The sequence below is a fragment of the Psammomys obesus genome, unplaced genomic scaffold, assembly GCF_907164565.1.
Source record: "Psammomys obesus unplaced genomic scaffold, mPsaObe1.curated_primary_1811, whole genome shotgun sequence".
Lineage (NCBI taxonomy): Eukaryota > Metazoa > Chordata > Mammalia > Rodentia > Muridae > Psammomys > Psammomys obesus.
Genome location: NW_026596046.1, coordinates 32,785,648 through 32,802,620, shown reverse-complemented (window position 1 = coordinate 32,802,620; position 16,973 = coordinate 32,785,648). Strand labels below are relative to the sequence as shown.

The window sequence follows — 16,973 nt, the reverse complement described above, 5'->3', positions numbered from 1 at the left end:
AGAAAAAAATCAAAGGCATCCAGATAGGAAGAAGTGAAATTTTAAAGAAGGTATGACCACATATGTAGGAAACTAGAACCTACAATAAACTCACTAGAATAAGTGAACTTCATAATATGAGATCAAGATACGAAAACCAACTGCATTCTAGATACTCAATAATCAATTGTAAATTACAATTTAAAAATGCCATCTTTAGTAGCATAAAACATAATGTTTAGAGATAAACCTGATAGTTATGAAGGATGTACAAATCACAAAGCCTTGCTCAAAAGAATTTCAGAAAGTCTAAGTAAATGAAGAGATATATTTTCAGCCTTCAATATCTTTATGTTCCACAACTGAAGTTTCAACTAGAGAAACTATATTAACTAGATATGCCAGACAACTGCGTTAAAAACACTGTGCCTGAACTGAGCACGCACAGACTCTTTTTCCCCTTGGGCATCAACAACACAGCACAACAACGTTTGCTTTGTTTTTCGAGACAGGGTTTCTCTGTGTAGCCTTGGCTATCCTGGACTCACTCTGTAGATCAGGCTGTCCTCAAACTCACAGACATCTGCCTGCCTCTGCATCCCTGAGTGCTGGGATTACAGGCGTGCACCATCGTGCCCAGCTCAACTATTTATCCTATTACATCCTACCCACACTGTGTTTGGCATTACGAGTAATGCAGAGATGATTTAAAGAATATCGAGTGTATGAGGGCTATTTGCCAATACTAAGATATTCTGTATGAGACAGGAACACCCATGGATTTTGGTATTTTTTCAATTCCCCACAGATAACTGTTCGTATGATGTTCTTGTGGAATGTATACAGCTTACCCTTCATTCATTCAAATGCTTATTTCTCTACCCCACTATCTGGTTTTAATTCAGACATTGCATTGTGATGTTTATTCTAAGCATCACCTGTCTCAAGTTTGTGTAAACATGCCACCATTTGTTCTCTGTATTGCTAATAAAACAACCAGCCTGTGCTGAGCAATGGAGAGGATAGGGTGGGACAATCTGGTCTGTAGGAAAGGAGAAAGAAGTGAGTGGGAGGAGTCAGAGAAGATATGTCTGAGAGGAGAGGACCTGGAAATACCAGGAGAGATGAACCAGACCTAAGATATGACTAAAAGCAAGGATAATGTGGAAAATCTGAATGGGAGGAAGCTATGTGGACTTGGACATTTAGGATGGAGTAACTGTGGCCCAGCATTGTGCTCCAGGCTAATTAAATAAATCCTAGTCTCTGTGTGGTGATTTGGGTATACAGCTGGTTTAGGAATAACCACTGTTTAACTAAAAGATAAGTCAATAATAAGTATTAATAATCAGCAACAAATAACATTGAAGGTATAATTTCTTGTGTACTGTATGGATTCTTCACCTGTCAACAAACAGCTAATTGGCCTATAACTGAGGCAGGAAATAGGATAGAGGAGTTCCAGTAGAGAGGATGAATGCTGGGACAGGGTGAAGGCAGCTAGAGATTTGTCAGGAATACTAAGGAGGCCAAATGCATGAAACCTGAGCAGAGGTAACTGGCCATGTGGCAGAGCTTATAATAAAATAAACGGGATATTAGTTATAAGCAAGTCAGAAAACATACTTACCTATATTTTTGACCTAGGCTTTTGTAAATATATTTAAGTCTCAGAGTCATTATTTCTGGAACCAAGGACATGGGTGAAAAATACGGGTTACAGAAAACTCCCTTCTACATAACATGGTATAACTACTTTATTCATGTACTGTAGAAATAAATATTATTAAGATACCAGGCTTCTCTAAGTTGGTGTACGTATTTTGACACAATTCCAGATAAAACACCAGAATGCCTTCAAAAATACATTTCTTATTATATGTGTATACACAATAATAATAATAACAATAGAAGTTGATAGGCCAACAGGAAGGCAGAGTGATTAAAGCTGCTCACCACCAAACTTGACAGGTTAAGAAACCTCCAAGACTCACATGGTGGAAAGGGCTGGTTACTGCAAGCTCTCTGACCTTTTTCAGATGTGCAGGAGTCTGGCAATGATATACATTTTATACAAACATTCGTGGTAATTTTGTTTATAGCCTCAAGTTGGAAACAGCTTAAATGTCTGTTAATGTGTGACTAGATAACTACAGTTTGATTTCTGCTACTATAATAAAATCCCCACTACTGGTGCTGCGTTTAGAAAAAAGAATAACCCCAATGATTAAACCATCTGCCACTAGACTCCTCTTTCTTAAAAAGTTTCCCTGAGTCCTAATCCTGCCAGAATAAGAATCAATATGGTACTTCTACGGAACATACTACAGCCAAACTACAGCACAGTGTAAGAAACAAAAAGAATTGACACAGACAGCACAGAAATTCTGAAATGATTACACTGAATTTAAAGGAGCTAGATGAAACTACTATATATTATTGGTTCTATTTACATATGTTTCTGGAGAATGCAAGCTATAATGTTATATTCTGGAGAATACAAGCAGACTAGTACCTGGGCATGATGTATGATAGGAAGGTAAGAGGAAGCTATTACAAAGAAATATGTAGAAACCGTTGTTCTTTTTGGGAGAGACAGGGTCTCAGTGTAGCTCAGGCTGGTGCTGAATGCATCAGGTAGCTGAAGATGACCTTAAACAATGGCCCTCGAGCCTTTTCTTTTCATGATCTGGGGTTATAGATATGGCTTGTTTGTTTTTTGAGATAGGGTCTTGCTATGTAGGCCTGCTTAGCCTCAAACTTGCAACTCTCCCGCCTCAGCTCTTCAGTGTTGGAATTATAGGCTCATTACTATGTCACAGATATCTACAGTCTACTATAAGCCAGTTGTTCCTCAGGAAGGTGTTTGAATGGATTAAATAACGTGGGATCACCCCTTCTGCGATTGGCCTGTTTTCACTTGGCACAGTATCTGCAAGTTCATCCATATTGTGCTGGCAGTTGCTTCCTCTTTGAAGATAACTAGTATTGAACTTGTATGCCACATCATGTTTATCTGGTTATCCATCCATGGGCACATGTAAGCCTGAAGGCTTGTCAACATCATCATTAATGGTACTGTGAGCATACAGTGCATATTAATGCAAACGAATGTCTTTTCACATCCCTGCTTTTTCTTTTTTGGGTCTATTGCCAGGATTGAAATTGACGTGTCATACAGTCATTTGAGTTTTAGAATCTTAGGAAGCTCTGCTTTCCACATTCCCAGCCAAAGCACAGGGTTCTGGTTTCTCAGCATCTCTGCCAATCCTCGCCATTTTCTGGACTCCCTAAAGCACATGAGTGTGGAGTGGGACCTCATGACGGTTTTGTTCCATGCCCTTGGATTAGTGCCGCCATGTGGACATGGTGCCCTCTGCCCTCATCACGCACACACAGTCATGAAAGTTAAAAAACTCAAAAGTCCAGTAACAAAACGGGAGGGTGAGATAAATACTAATGAAAAAAATAAAAGACTGATCAGGAGGACATTAAAACTAAGCATAATTTAAATAGGACCAACCGAACAGACCTTCTCAGATGTTATCTGAGCCAAGTTAACATCTTAAAGGAGCTGAGGGAGTGAACCCCTGTGGAAACCCAAGGCAGGTGAGTCCAGTCTGTGGACAGCAAGTGAGGACACACTGGGGAAGGAGCATTGCAGATGCTGGAGGGAAAGTGAGCCCAGTGTGGCTGGAGCAGAGTGAGGAACAGTGCGGAGGGGCTGGGAACAAAGAAACAAAGAAAGGAGTGGTTCCAGCTGGCTTTTAACCGGATCCGATCACTGCAGCAGCCGACTTAAGGTGGGTGTGAGGATTCCATTTGTATTTGGCATCCTTGAAAAAAGGATTCCATTATCTAGCCTATCCTAGTGAATTCAAAGTTCTATACTTAAATCCTTTTTTATCAAACAACAACAAAAAGATATTTATATAACATAACTGAAATTTTAAAGAAACCAAAACTTCCATTACATACCTCCCTTTTGTTTAAAAAAAAAAAACCGGCTTTCTATAACATTAATAAACTACATACAATAAGAATAATTATGAACATGATCAGGTAAGAATTAAAAATAACCACCACAGCCATTTTAACGTATGAGAGGCCCTGTCACTGTGTGGTTTCCATTTGCGTCTCACCAGTGACAGGGCCGCTGGCCACCTTTGCTTCCACTGGTGAGTTAGCAACGTGTCTTCTTTTGAGAAATGTCTGTCTGGGTACTTTGTCCATTTTACTCAGCTCTTTCTTGCTCCTAAGTTGAGTTACTCATAAACTGTGGATATTAACCTCTTACTGGTAGTGTGACACACAGTTGGTTTCTCCTAGTATACAGGGGCCTCTGCACTTGAGATTGTTTTCTTTGTTGTGCAAAAGTTTTAGTTTTACACAGAACCACTTAATCTATTCTTGGTTTTGTTACTCGTGTTCTTCGTACCATAGTTAAAAAGTCATTCCCCAGACAGAGCTCAAGGAGACATTTCCCTCATGTGTTCTACAAGTTGTTTTGTAGTCTCTGTCTGTTTGTTTTCAGCCCATTCAGTTCATTGTGCAAGTTAAGAAGTTTTGGATATGAACTGTGATAATTTACAACTGTGTGAATGTACTTAATGCCCCAGTACTATGCCTAAAAAAGAGTCAAAATAATAAACTTTGTTATGTATATTTTATTAAAACTTTTATTTATTTTTTTGAGACAGGAATTCAGTAAGTCCTACAAGATGTCTTCCAATTCACAATCCTCCTGTCTCTGATTCTGGAGTGCTGGGTTTCAGTTGTGCTGGATTTCAGTTTTTAAATTTATTATTTTTTATTAATTGCAGTTTATTGACTTTGTATCCCAGCTGTGGCCCCCTCTCTCATCCCCTCCCAATCTCACCCTCCCTCCCTCATCTCCTCCCATACCCCTTCCCCAAGTCCACTGATAGGGGAAGTCTTCCTCCTCTTCCCTCTGACCCTAGCCTATCAGGTCTCATCAGGTCTGGCTGCATTGTCTTCCTCTGTGTAAGGCTGCTCCACCACCCCCTACCCCCAGGGGGAGGTGCTCAAAGAGGCAGCCACTGATTTCATGTCAGAGACAGTTCCTGTTCCCCTTACTAGGGAACCCACTTGGACACTGAGCTGCCATGGGCTACATCTGTGCAGGGGTTCTAGGTTATCTCTATGCACGGTCCTTGGTTGGAGTATCAGTCTCAGAAAGGACCCCTTTGCCCAGATTTTTCGGTTCTGTTGCTCTCCTTGTGGAGCTTCTGTCCCCTCCAGGTCTTTCTATCACCCCCTTCTTTCACAAGATTTCCTGCACTCTGCCCAAAGTTTGGCTATGAGTCTCAGCATCTGCTTCAATACCCTGCTGGGTAGAGTCTCTCAGAGGCCCTCTGTGGTAGGCTCTTGTCCTGTTCCCTGTTTTCTCCCTCTTCCAATGTCCGTGCATTTGCCTTTCTGAGTGAGGGTTCAGGTCCTGCTTCTGGCTTAGCACACTTTTTTGAAGCAATAAGTAGATAAGTGTAAGGGCCGAGAGATGGTTCAGTTGTCAAAGCATGTGCTTTGACAGGCAGGCAAACCTGGTGTGCGGCCCTGAAGATGGCTCAGTGGCTGAGGTCACATACTTCTCTTGCAGAGAACTCGAGTTCAGTTCCCAGCATGCACATCAAGCAGCTGACAACTCTCTTAACTCTAGCTCCATGGGATCTCTGGCTGCCACCTGCACTCACATGCACACACCCTCTACACACACACACACACACACACACACACACACACACACACACACAATTAAAAATAATGTGTTTTTTTTTTTTTAAAGGAAGGAAGGTAAAAGTCAGGTGTGATGAGTGGTGGCTCAGGCCCCTCTAGTGCTGGAGAAGGATTCCTGGGCTGGCTGGCCAGCTAGCCCAGCCATTAATTGGTGAGCTCCTGGCCACTGAGAGTCAAGGAAGACAGCAGCTTCTGAGGAATGACACAAATGTTATCTTCTGACCTCTGCAAGCATGTGCACCCAAGTGTGTGCATGCATGTACACAGATGTACACACACATATACACAAAGTAAAAAAAATTAAGATTATTGTTATAGCCAGGAGTGACAGTATAGCCCTATAACCTCAGATGCCCAGGAAGCTGAGGCAGGAGGATTCTGGGCAACTTAGCAAAACTCTGTCTTAAAATTAAAACAAACAAAACCCATCTTTCACATATTGTCATTATTCTACACCCCCCCCCATGCTCTGGGAGTGATGCTAGGGCCTCACACATGGCAAGTCCTCTACCCCCATGTCATAGTCCTGAGTCCCAGCTTCTTTCTCATTCCAAAACAATGTTCTTTCCTGGATCACAAGAACTATTACTGAGTAAGTTTATTTAGGTCATCATATTCTGCCTTTAACCTTGGAAGAATTAAATATCTGTACTTACAAATATTTGTATTTATTTTGATTCTTGTTATAGATTGCTCTTCTCTGAGGAAAATGGCAACATCTATTTTTAGTGACAGACTAAAGTTTATACACAGGTCTGATTAATGGTATCTCTTTTAGGTTTTGTTTTGTTTAATCAATGTACTTCCTGGATCCTGGGCCTGCCTTCTTTGAGCTTCTATGTTGACAGGGATTTATTTCTGGATTCATTCAAGCCTGAGGGCCACTGCTTACGCCCACCAGGAAATTGGTGAACCTCAGGCATTAGGAGGCAACCCACTGCAGACAGATCAGAAGACGAGGGTGGGATGAAAGCCTTGCCCTGGCTCAGGCCCACGCCACCGCTCCTTCCCTGACCCAGGAAACCGTCCCCACCACACCGTCCCAGAGTCTTCATCAGCCTGGTGACCACGGAGGGGGCAGACAACACACTGGCTTCCCGAGCGGTTGCCTTTATTACAAGCTGAGGTGACCAGTCATTTCTTCGGCAGGAAGTACAACAGAAATATAGGATGGGACAGCTCTGCAAACCCAGAGAGTAACCAGCTCCAGGGCCATGACCGCGTACCACTGTTTGCCTGGCCTGGCTCCTGAGGTGCGTTCCTTACAGTGGCTGGCCAGAGTGCTGCTCCTGAAAGCCTCAGTGGCCCGTGTGTGAACCTTCTTGACCACCCCCTACCATCACCAGACTTGGGCTCAGAGAGGAAGAGAAGGGGACATGACTACCTCTTCTAGGAGTCAGTGGAATATAGCGTTTCATAATTTTTCTCAGAAGATTCCAACATGGAAGTCTTTTGGTAGGACTGGGCATAGGATTCGTCTGTGATGGATCCTGTTGTCTCGGCCTCCTTCAAGATGGGCAGCTCAATTGGTGAGGAAGCCTGCCTGCTGGGCATCTCAATGTGCTGAAAACTCTGAGGTACTGGTATAACTATGTTCTTGAATGGCACTGCTTTCTTCTCGGGGAATTTTAAGCTTTCATAGTAAAGTGCTGGAGTCCACGGACTACGCAGTATTTGGGCAGGAGGCTTTCCAAGTAAGTGTGAAGCTTCTTGAGTCTTAGAGTATTCTTTTGGGAGGTTTATGCTTTCAGTATCTGTAGGATAAAAAAAAAGGCACAAACACGGGTTCCTCAACTACTTCTCTTCAATCACTGCCAGTCATGGTGACATCCAAGTCCTCTCTCAGTGCTATCTCTTCAACCTTTGGGTTCTTTCCTCTAAGCTCTCCTCTCCCTCTAGACTATAGGAATTTTATTATGATCCTACAGCTCAGGATGGAAGTGAAGCTTAAGGATCGTCTGTGAGTCTCTAGCTTACCATAGATGCTCTCAGGAGGAAAGGAACAGCCTTTGGTCAGAGTTTATGTCTCATAATCTTTGGTTATAAACCGGTCTAAGTTTTTAAAAAAATACATTCTCAATTAGAATTACAATTATTTTTGTTTGTTTGAAACAAACCACCTAGCAGAATACAGGGAATCATATAAAAGAAGGGGAGTTAGTACGATGTGGAAAAGATAGGAGCTCCACAAGGACCAAATATATCTGGGCGCAGGGTCTTTTCTGAGACTGACACTCAACCAAAGACCATGAGTGGATATAACCTAGAACCTCTGCTTGGATGTGGCCCGTGATAGCTCAGTAACCAATTGGTTTCCCATAGTAAGGGGAACAAGGACTATCTCTAACAGGAACTCAATGGCAGGCTCTTTGACCTCCCCACCTCCCAAGGGAGGAGCAGTCCTGCTAGGCCACAGAGGAGGACTTTGCAGCCAGTCCTGAAGATACCTGACAAAACAGAGTCATATGAAAGGGGAGGAGGTCCTCCCCAATCAGTGGACTTGGAAAGGGGCAGGGAGGAGATGAGGGAGGGAGGGTGGATTGGGGAGGGAATGAGGGAGCAGGATACAGTTGGGATACAGAGTTAACAAAATATAACTAATAAGAAAAATTAAAAAAAAATTAACAAATAAGAAAAAAAAAAGGATCAAACAAACAAATCTCATTTGTGGCCCAGGAAGGCTTGGAATTCATTATGTAGCCCAGGCTGGCCTTGAACTTGTGGTAATCATTGTACCTCATCTCTCAAGCACAGGGATTACAGGTATGAACACCATGCTGGCTATAAAGGAAGCTTTTTAAGGACGGAGCTTTGACTTGCCATTATCTACATAGTGCTTCAAAGCGTGTGTCACAAAATAAATGCCAGATAAATCAATTTTGTTTTACTGATAAGAAAACATAGGCAGTAAAGGCTTATAATAATGGAGTAAGGAAATTAAGGCCAAGTCTACCAAAGAGAAACAGTGAATGTGGACGATCTGTGAAAACATGAGAAATGTCAAAATTATCAAGGCGTTACACTGTGATGAGAAACGATGCCGCCAACACCCAGAAGCTGAATTTGCCAAGCAGGGTGCCCAGGGGCAGGGCGGGACTTTCGCGTGGGTGCATTCGTTCGGTCTGGAAGGAACAGCAGTGCCAGCCCCAGCTGTTTCCTTGGAATCTATATCCTGGCCCAGCCTCACAGATACACTTCCCTATGGGACAAAAACGTGAAATAGCCTGCACTTCCGGGCCTTGACCAGCAACCTAGCCTCCCTGGGATTCCTAACAATAATGCCCCAATGTCAGCAGAAAACAGCCAGCGAGAACACACCACTTACCCAAAACCCAGCGGCATAATGATAAATCAAAAAGGTAGGAATGAAGCCAGCTCAAGTGTGGCAGGCACGGCTCTTGACAGGCCTTGTCCTTATCCCTCAGCCCCCTGCCCTACTGAAAAACTGTTAGACTACATTCCTAAAGCTACTCTCCAAGGTCTATTCCCTTATTTGGCCACTTCCTCCTCTTGAGATGACTACCAAGGTCCAACTATCAAAGAATTAAAGCCCAACAATCAAAAACTCATTTTGGCTCACCTAATATGCCCAATTAAACATTAAACACCTTATCCTAACACAGGTTTCCCCGTTTTTACTTTATAAATCACCATTTTCCAATGGGCCATGTCTGTTTCCTCTATATCCAAAAGCAGTCCTTTGCCCCCTCCTCTGGGTCAAATATCCCTTCCCTCTTGCTTGTTCTGTTTCCCTTCTCCCTTGTCCTCTATCACCTGTTATTGTCTTTTGTTCCCTGCCACTTATTCCTCTGGGACAAATGAATCCCCTTTGTGCCCAGAACTTGGTTTTGGGGGGTCTTAAGCTGATACAGTTCCTTACCAAATAGAATTATAGCAGATGCCCTCTGAGGGAAGATGTGGCATCCTTCAAGTGGCCATGTTGTAAGATGGGGCACCCTGGCCAGTGGCTCACAGCAGTGATCACAGCACTCAAGAAGGCAGAGTCAGGAGAATCTGGAGTTGGGGCTAGCCTAGGCTACACATTGAGACCCTGTCTAAGGAAGACTGTGGCACTTTGCTTTATTCCTCAGACCAGACTGATCTAGGCTTTGGTTTTGTCAAGGTCCTGCCTCTGTCCAGTCTTTGTTCCTTCTCTGATTCTAAATTTGGTCCTATACCCTCTGGATATTTCCTGAAGCTCCAAAACGGCCTTTTATTGCATTTACTTTCTGCTTAGATCAGGCAAAATTAGTTTCTGTAACAAACAATTATGAACTATTTTAAGAACTGTATACATTTAGGTTAGAGAGGTTATAATAACACTTTTGGAAAATCACCAAGTTTAACTTGAACCCATTACATTCATGTGCTGATAGGAAAATAAGGTGAGTAGAAAATAAATCTAAAGTAGCTGCTGTTTTTAATAGTTCAAATACATGGCCAGAAGAAATCAAGGAAGGCAGAGTTTGTTTCTGCTCATGGTTTGCAGGAGACTGTCCATCCTAGCCAGGAAGGCATGGCTAAGAGAGCATGAGGAAGACGGTCACACTGAGACCAAAGTGAGGAAGAAGAGTGGGATGGGGCCAATGGTCGCCTGGCTTTCCTGCTCTTTCCTTCCTTCCATTCAATCTTGGCACCTAGCCCATGTTAAGGGTGGGGCTTCCTCCTCACTTAAATCTGTCTGGAAATGTTCCCATAGGCACATCCTGATTGACACACATTAGGAGTGCTTCCTACATGAAGCACCGCACCTTACTCAGCCCTCTAAGAATACAACACCAGCTTCCCCTCCCTCCCTCGCTGGGTCTATCTAATCTCAGTGATAGGTCTCAGACCCGGATCCTGAGGTGCCTATTTAACATATCACAGTGGACCTGGCCACCAGATTCTCCCAGCATCCCTCAGTCCCTACCTGCTTCAGGGCCCTCCTGGATGGTATACCCTGTCCCCTACCCTAACCCTTTCCAGTGCAGCAGCTGAGCCGCCCTTCCCAATATAATCCAGCTATTTTGCTATGCCAGTCCTTTCGGGTCTTTTCCTCTGCCCTTTACCTTCCTGGCCTCTTGGTCTGGCTCTTCCCTCTACCCACTCCCTTCTCCTCTCATTGCCAGGCTCAAGGCCATGTTCACTCTGGACTCTTCCCAGACGTCTCTGCCTCTGGCTAGGCTCTCCCTTTTAGCTACAGTAAGCACTTTCCTCCACCATACCTAGGAGTAGTCTTGTCCTTCCTTTTTACTTCTTCTTAAAAATTCACCTGATGCTAAAACCCAGGACCAGTCATGTCCTATCCATTTTTATTTCTTTTTATCATTCATCTGTTGCCTAATCCCAGGAGGGGCATAAATGAGCTAAATGTGTTCTCTCCCAAGGCGCTGGGCCGCTCTGAACCAAGCTGCTGACCTGCCTCTCCTAAGGTGTGTATGGATCATTTGTTTGTGCTGGCTTCTGCCGCCCACAGATTTGATTCCAAATTCTGGAGTCCTGTTCTTCCACTCCTGCTTCCCTACACCTGCTTTCTAACCATGTGTCTCTCGTCTCTCTGGGCTCTGGCCTGCTGTGCCCTCCACATTGGCACCTACACATTTCTCTGGCTCCTGCAGCATGCTCCGCCTCTGTCCTGCTATGCCCGAGTGGGCATCTCCCTTTTCTCCTAATCTCCCCTCTCCTTCTCTACTAGATAAATGATACTATGGAGCTCCATGCTGCAAGGAAAGTTTTGGTTTCTTTGTGAATTCAGTTGTGTTATAGAAATCTGTTTTTGTTTTAATCCCAAGTATGGGATTTTAGTTTGAGCTTTACTTTGTCCATAGCTGATAGTTATCTTGTGCAGGGTGTGGCTTTTGCCAGCTGGTAATGGCCTACCTCCTGCCTCATGTGGCATGTAGAGGGGCATGGCCTAGGGCTCTGGGGGAGATAAATTTGAGGGCCCAGAAAGAGAAGGCATGGCAAGTGGTGCTGGCACGTGGCATGTAACAGTTTGGAGAGACCGGAGACTGACAGTGAGGCAGTTTTCAGCAGACAGATGAAGAGAAACACTTCGAGGTGCAGCGGCTTGGAGGAGACTGGGGGCTGCATTTGCTGTTAACGGGGATTGATTGGTATATCTCCCAAAGCCCCTTCAACCCTAAAGAGCCAGGAGAAGTAAAGTGTCTGCAACCCCTCCCCCCACCCACCTTCTCTCTCCTACATAGGGATGGGAGATTGGAAGGCAGGGAGAGGCCTAAACACCCCAAATAATGCAATTTTAAAAACGAGCACTACATCCTGCAATGTCTACTTTTAGTACAAAAACCACACTCGTGTGCCAAGAAGCTTCCTCTCGCCCCAGTGGGCTCCAATCACAAGGCAAGGGATGCCTTTTCTCTGTGACTTGGGACATTTTTCTCTCTGACAAATTTCTCATTCTACTTGAGGATGCCCAGATGGAAATTCTTGTCACAACTAAATTTTATCCAACTCAGCTCTTGAAATATTTTTCTGAACAAACATTTTCTATCTGAAGGGGGAAAAAAATGGCTGCTCCTAGGAATAGTTAAAGATAAGGTTTCATTGTGTAGATATGAAGGAAAACACAGCCAAAGCATAGACCTCAATATGCTAACAGGCACCTCAAGAGGAGGTTGATGAAAGAGCCACGTGTTCCTTTGCTGGAGATAAGGAAAAAGACTACTTTCAGCAAGGAGGCATTATTTTAAGTCCTGGAGGGAATTCTGGCTTTTTTCTAAATGCCAGAATTGGGAAAAGTAACTTCTTGAAACCTAACACCATCTTTTCCTAGAAATCTAGCTTTATCATTCCATGTTTGAACTCATTTGTTCTTTCCTATTGTTAGTAGCAGAGACTAGACGGCAGCCTAGCATTTCAGGACCTACATATACTCTTTCTGCACTCTCCAGCAGACACCGCTCACAACTGCAGCCCAGGGAAGCACTTCTAACCCTCACAGGCATGGAAGACACTCTGTCCTGGACCAAGGTGTCTGGTTCATGATAGCACCTGCAGCTTTTGCTTGCTTCCTCAATGGCCGAATGGTACAGTCCCTACTCTCTCTTGGGCCACCCACCTAAGATGATTTCAAGTTCTCTTCAGCTGGAACAAAGTAGCTACCCAACAATGTAATGCATGAACACGCAAAGACACAAGCAACTAAACATCTGTTCTGGTAGTCTCCCAGGGATAGGGACTTAGACATCTACAGTCTAAAGTAGACGGTTCACCAGAACCTATGGCAGTCTGTATAGTTCTGACCCTTGGTATCTGTAAGACTGGTTCTGGGATTCCTTAGGGAAACAAAGTCTGCAGATATCCACAGATGCATATAAAGCCATGCACACCTTCCCATATATTTTACATCATCTTTAATTATCTGTAATGCCCAAATGATATATAATGAGCTATACTGTGTTGTTTAGGAAATGCAGTTATGTGCTCCATAATGATGTTTCAGTCATCATGAATTGAACATATGATACTGGTCACAAGAAGTCACAACAGAACTGAATTCTTATTTAGTGACACTTCTGCCATCCTGAGTTATAACACAGTGTAGTTAGCACACATCTGTGGGGATATCAGTTACATAATAGGTATAGTTTGTAATTTGTGACCATGATGACAGGTGACTGCATTGTCATATTTATGTATTTTATTGTTTTTTTTTTCACATGCTACTTAAAAGAGATTACTGTTAAACAGAAGGTCTTGCCAGGCAGCTAAATATCATGTTGTCAAGTCTCTAGACTACATCCTTTGCTCATGTGCTCTATTTACTATCATACTCTTTCACTTATCACAGCCCTAGGAACAATAATCTTCAGACATACAGACACACAAAGAAGTTTGTAGGAAATGCACTCTATGATGTCTGCACAACGATAAAATCAGGTAAGCAAGCATTTTTTGGAAAGCACACCCATTCTGAAGTAATAAAGACTGACTGCAAGAAAAAAAGCTGTGTGTGTTCCATAACCAGCCACCTTACAGGGCCTAACTACATAACTCGTATCAGCAACAACAGAACTTTTGTTTCCACTGGTGCTTGGCTGAGTTTGCAGATGTGAACTCAAGGACAAGGGGACTGACTAAATTTCCCTGCTTCTCCCTTAGTCCCCAACCCTCAGCTCTCATCAGGGACATGGAGAGCAGGTCCTGTCTTCTTGAGGTACTGTAGAGGGACAAAGGGAAGGAAGGAGCAAGGCTTTTGAGCTTACCTGTAGACGCAGTAGCAGAGGCTTCCAGCCACCTTTTTTTTTTAAGCTCTTCCATCCTGGGAGGAAGCAGACCATATATTATCTCACAGGCCTCTTTCAGGCTGCTTTCCTGAGGCAGTGAACAGAAGGGATGCACTACCCAGCCAGACCCTCACCTGAGCAGAGGCCTGGGCTCCTTCCCCTTTAAAGGCTGCTAGTCAGAATGATGGAGCTAAAGAACCACACTCTACCCAAACGTATATCCTTCTTCCAGGCTGTTCTCTTTCATCTCAAAACCACAGTCCTGGGGCAGCAGAGGTGACTCAGTGGTCAGCTCCCAGCATTGGTTGCTTTTCCAGAGGACCAGAGGATTCACAGCACCCACCTGGTGGCTCACAACCCTTCTGTAACTCCAGTTCCAGGAAATCTGACACTATCTTCTGGCTTCTGTGGGCATGACATGCAGCCAAAACAACCACGCACACAAAATAGTAAAATACTAAGAGCATACAAAAACAAAACCCTGTAGCATTTGTCCCACAAGGATTCTTAAATGTCATTTTCTGGACAGACATAAAAAGGAATATGGTCCAGAAAGAGAAAACAATTTTCTCAAGGTCACCCAGGAACTAAGAAGCAATGCCAGGGCCACCTCCCAGTCTTCCTGGCCTGTGTACCATGCTCTGTCCATTTCTCCCAAGAGGGGAGATGGAGGCCCTTGCTGGTCAGCTGCAATCCCTGTCCTTTCTCAACAGATCACACTAAATCCACAGTAAATGCCTGCCTGGGCTCCAGTAAGAGTCCTTATTTGAAAAGAGGTGAGGGAGGGAGCTGCAGGCAGAATAAAATGAGAAGCGTGGATTCTAAACCCACTTCTCCATGGAAGGTATTACAACCAAATAACTGTTTTCTCAATTCTCTATAAGAACCCTTTTATTATTTTATTACTTTATTTAGAGAAATTTTTCATTTAGAATTATAAATATATACTTACCAGTGATAATAAAATACACAGGAAATGATAATCGCAGAAGCAATGTCCATGAAAAGCCACATGAACGCATAGTATCCTGGTGTCTGCAAAACATGAAGCAACTGAAGGTGGCTACATTGCTCTATAACTGAACGCTTTTAAGTCCATCTACTTGAGCTGAGCGCCCATAAGAAGTGAGGGCAAATGAGACCACCTCTAGCTCCTACAGCCACCCTCACACATGCAGGGGATCTGCAAGGAATTCAACTGCATCATGCCCCTCATCTTCCCTGACTCTCACGGCAGACATCAGTGGGGTCACACAGAGGTCACACACCAAGTCTGTTCTGGACCAGGCCTCCAGTCCAGGTTAGCTGACATCTTGTGCTCTTCCGTAAATGGTCTCCACAGTAATGCAGCTCTCTAGGGTTACCTAGAGACCTAAAGAAGCAAACCTCCAGGCCCAGCGCCCCCGGTGCTAGGGAAGCAGCTGGCCGATGGCCCAGGGCCTGGGCACCGCCACTCTCAACACCCTTCCCTGCAATGCTGAACCATATATAACTCCCTTCCACTCACACCCCTGCCCCCGACCCTGCCAACACCAGCTCTTTATCCCAACACTCTGGGACCTCTGTCTCCTGCGCTGATTCGCGTGGGTTTTCTAATCCCTCTATTCATTGCTCCCTCCCAGTGTTACCTGATGCTATGGAAGCTGCTGCTTGTTAGTCTTTCTTAAGCTTTTCTTCCCAATCCTTAGCTTTCAAAGGAGCAAAACTAAACTTTTCTTTTAAAAAATATTTATTTTGCTTGTGCCACATGTGTGCATACAGGTGTCTGCAGAATCCAGAGGGGGCATTGGATCCCCTGGAACTGAACTTCTGGACAGTTGTGAGCTGCCTGATATTGGTGCTGGGAACTGAACTTAGGTCCTTTAGAAGAGTATCAAGCATTCTAAACTGCTGAACCATCTATCCAGCTCCTAGACAGTTTTTTTAGTGGGGAATGGTAAAGTGTGTCCATAGTCCCAGCTACTTGGAAAACTGAGGCAGGAGAATGACTTGAGGCCAAGAGTTTGAGGCATATTGGGACTCCCTTACAACAACCTGTTTCTGTTGCATGCTGTTGTGTCCCAGGCACTGAAATCACTATCCAGACAAGAAATCCAGGCTCTGCTGCAGTACTTGGCTAGCCACAGCATTCCTTCCAACCTCACAGGTACCAAGTGATTAGATTTAGCTGTGGCTGCAAACCAGGTCTTCAGGTTCACCAAGCCAGTTGCCAGAGTAAGGTGGCTCACCTCTTTGAGAGCATTGTATTCAAGAAATAGTTTTTTCTTTTACTTTACAGTCCAAAGGATCAAGCTTTCTTCCCATAATATACCCTGTTGTTGCTGCCATTCTTTTAGTGTGTGTGTGTGTGTGTGTGTGTGTGAATGTGCTCGCACATGCTTAAGCCTGCAATAACAAAGTTCTAGAGTCAGACTTCACTGTCAACTTCTATCGTGAGAACACGCACCAAACTACCTGTAAACCCCAGTTTCCTAATGGGAATAATAATAGTAATGTTTAATTGCAGCATGCGAAGTGTATTGTAAAGATTCAACAAATAAAGAAGAGTTTGGGTGAGGAGGGGAGAAGGCACATCTCTGTCACTCACAGGTGACTCTGTTCTAAGTAGTTTAATAGGGAACTGCACCCAGGGCTGCAGACGGGAGGGAGATACAGAGCACAATCACACCAGGCTTAGAATGATCTGGACACGCAGCTCACCATGAAGAAGAGAGGGTGACGAAGCTGCTGCAGGACCTCAATGTTGTCTGTGGTCACAGAGTTGATCCTCAAACACCAGGCCAGTGAGAAGAGCCAAGGCTCATTGACAATGTACACATTGATGTGGATTTTAGCTGCCTTATACTCTCTGGAACGAATACAGAGCCCACAGAGGGTTTCAGCTCGGTTGTATTCTCAATAGCAAGAGGAGAACAAGCACGTTTGTGAGAAGCTACCGTGTAAATCAACAGGCAAACAGCTGTTCCAAGGACAGCTTAGGATTCACTGTGACAGACCCTTAGGTGAGGA

The 16,973-nt window shown here is 44.0% G+C and overlaps 1 protein-coding gene across 1 annotated transcript in view; it reads right to left on the bottom strand.

Annotated features, from left to right (window-relative positions):
• Positions 1-7,122: 7,122 nt before the first annotated feature.
• Positions 7,123-16,973, bottom strand: part of Gdpd4 (glycerophosphodiester phosphodiesterase domain containing 4) — a 63,367-nt gene continuing 53,516 nt past the window's right edge. The window contains exons 13-16 of the mRNA XM_055623263.1: positions 16,665-16,812; positions 14,917-14,999; positions 13,944-13,999; positions 7,123-7,487 (exon numbers count right to left, since the gene is read on the bottom strand). Of these exons, the coding sequence (XP_055479238.1) occupies positions 7,123-7,487; positions 13,944-13,999; positions 14,917-14,999; positions 16,665-16,812 (652 nt within the window). The remainder of the gene's footprint in view (positions 7,488-13,943; positions 14,000-14,916; positions 15,000-16,664; positions 16,813-16,973) is intronic.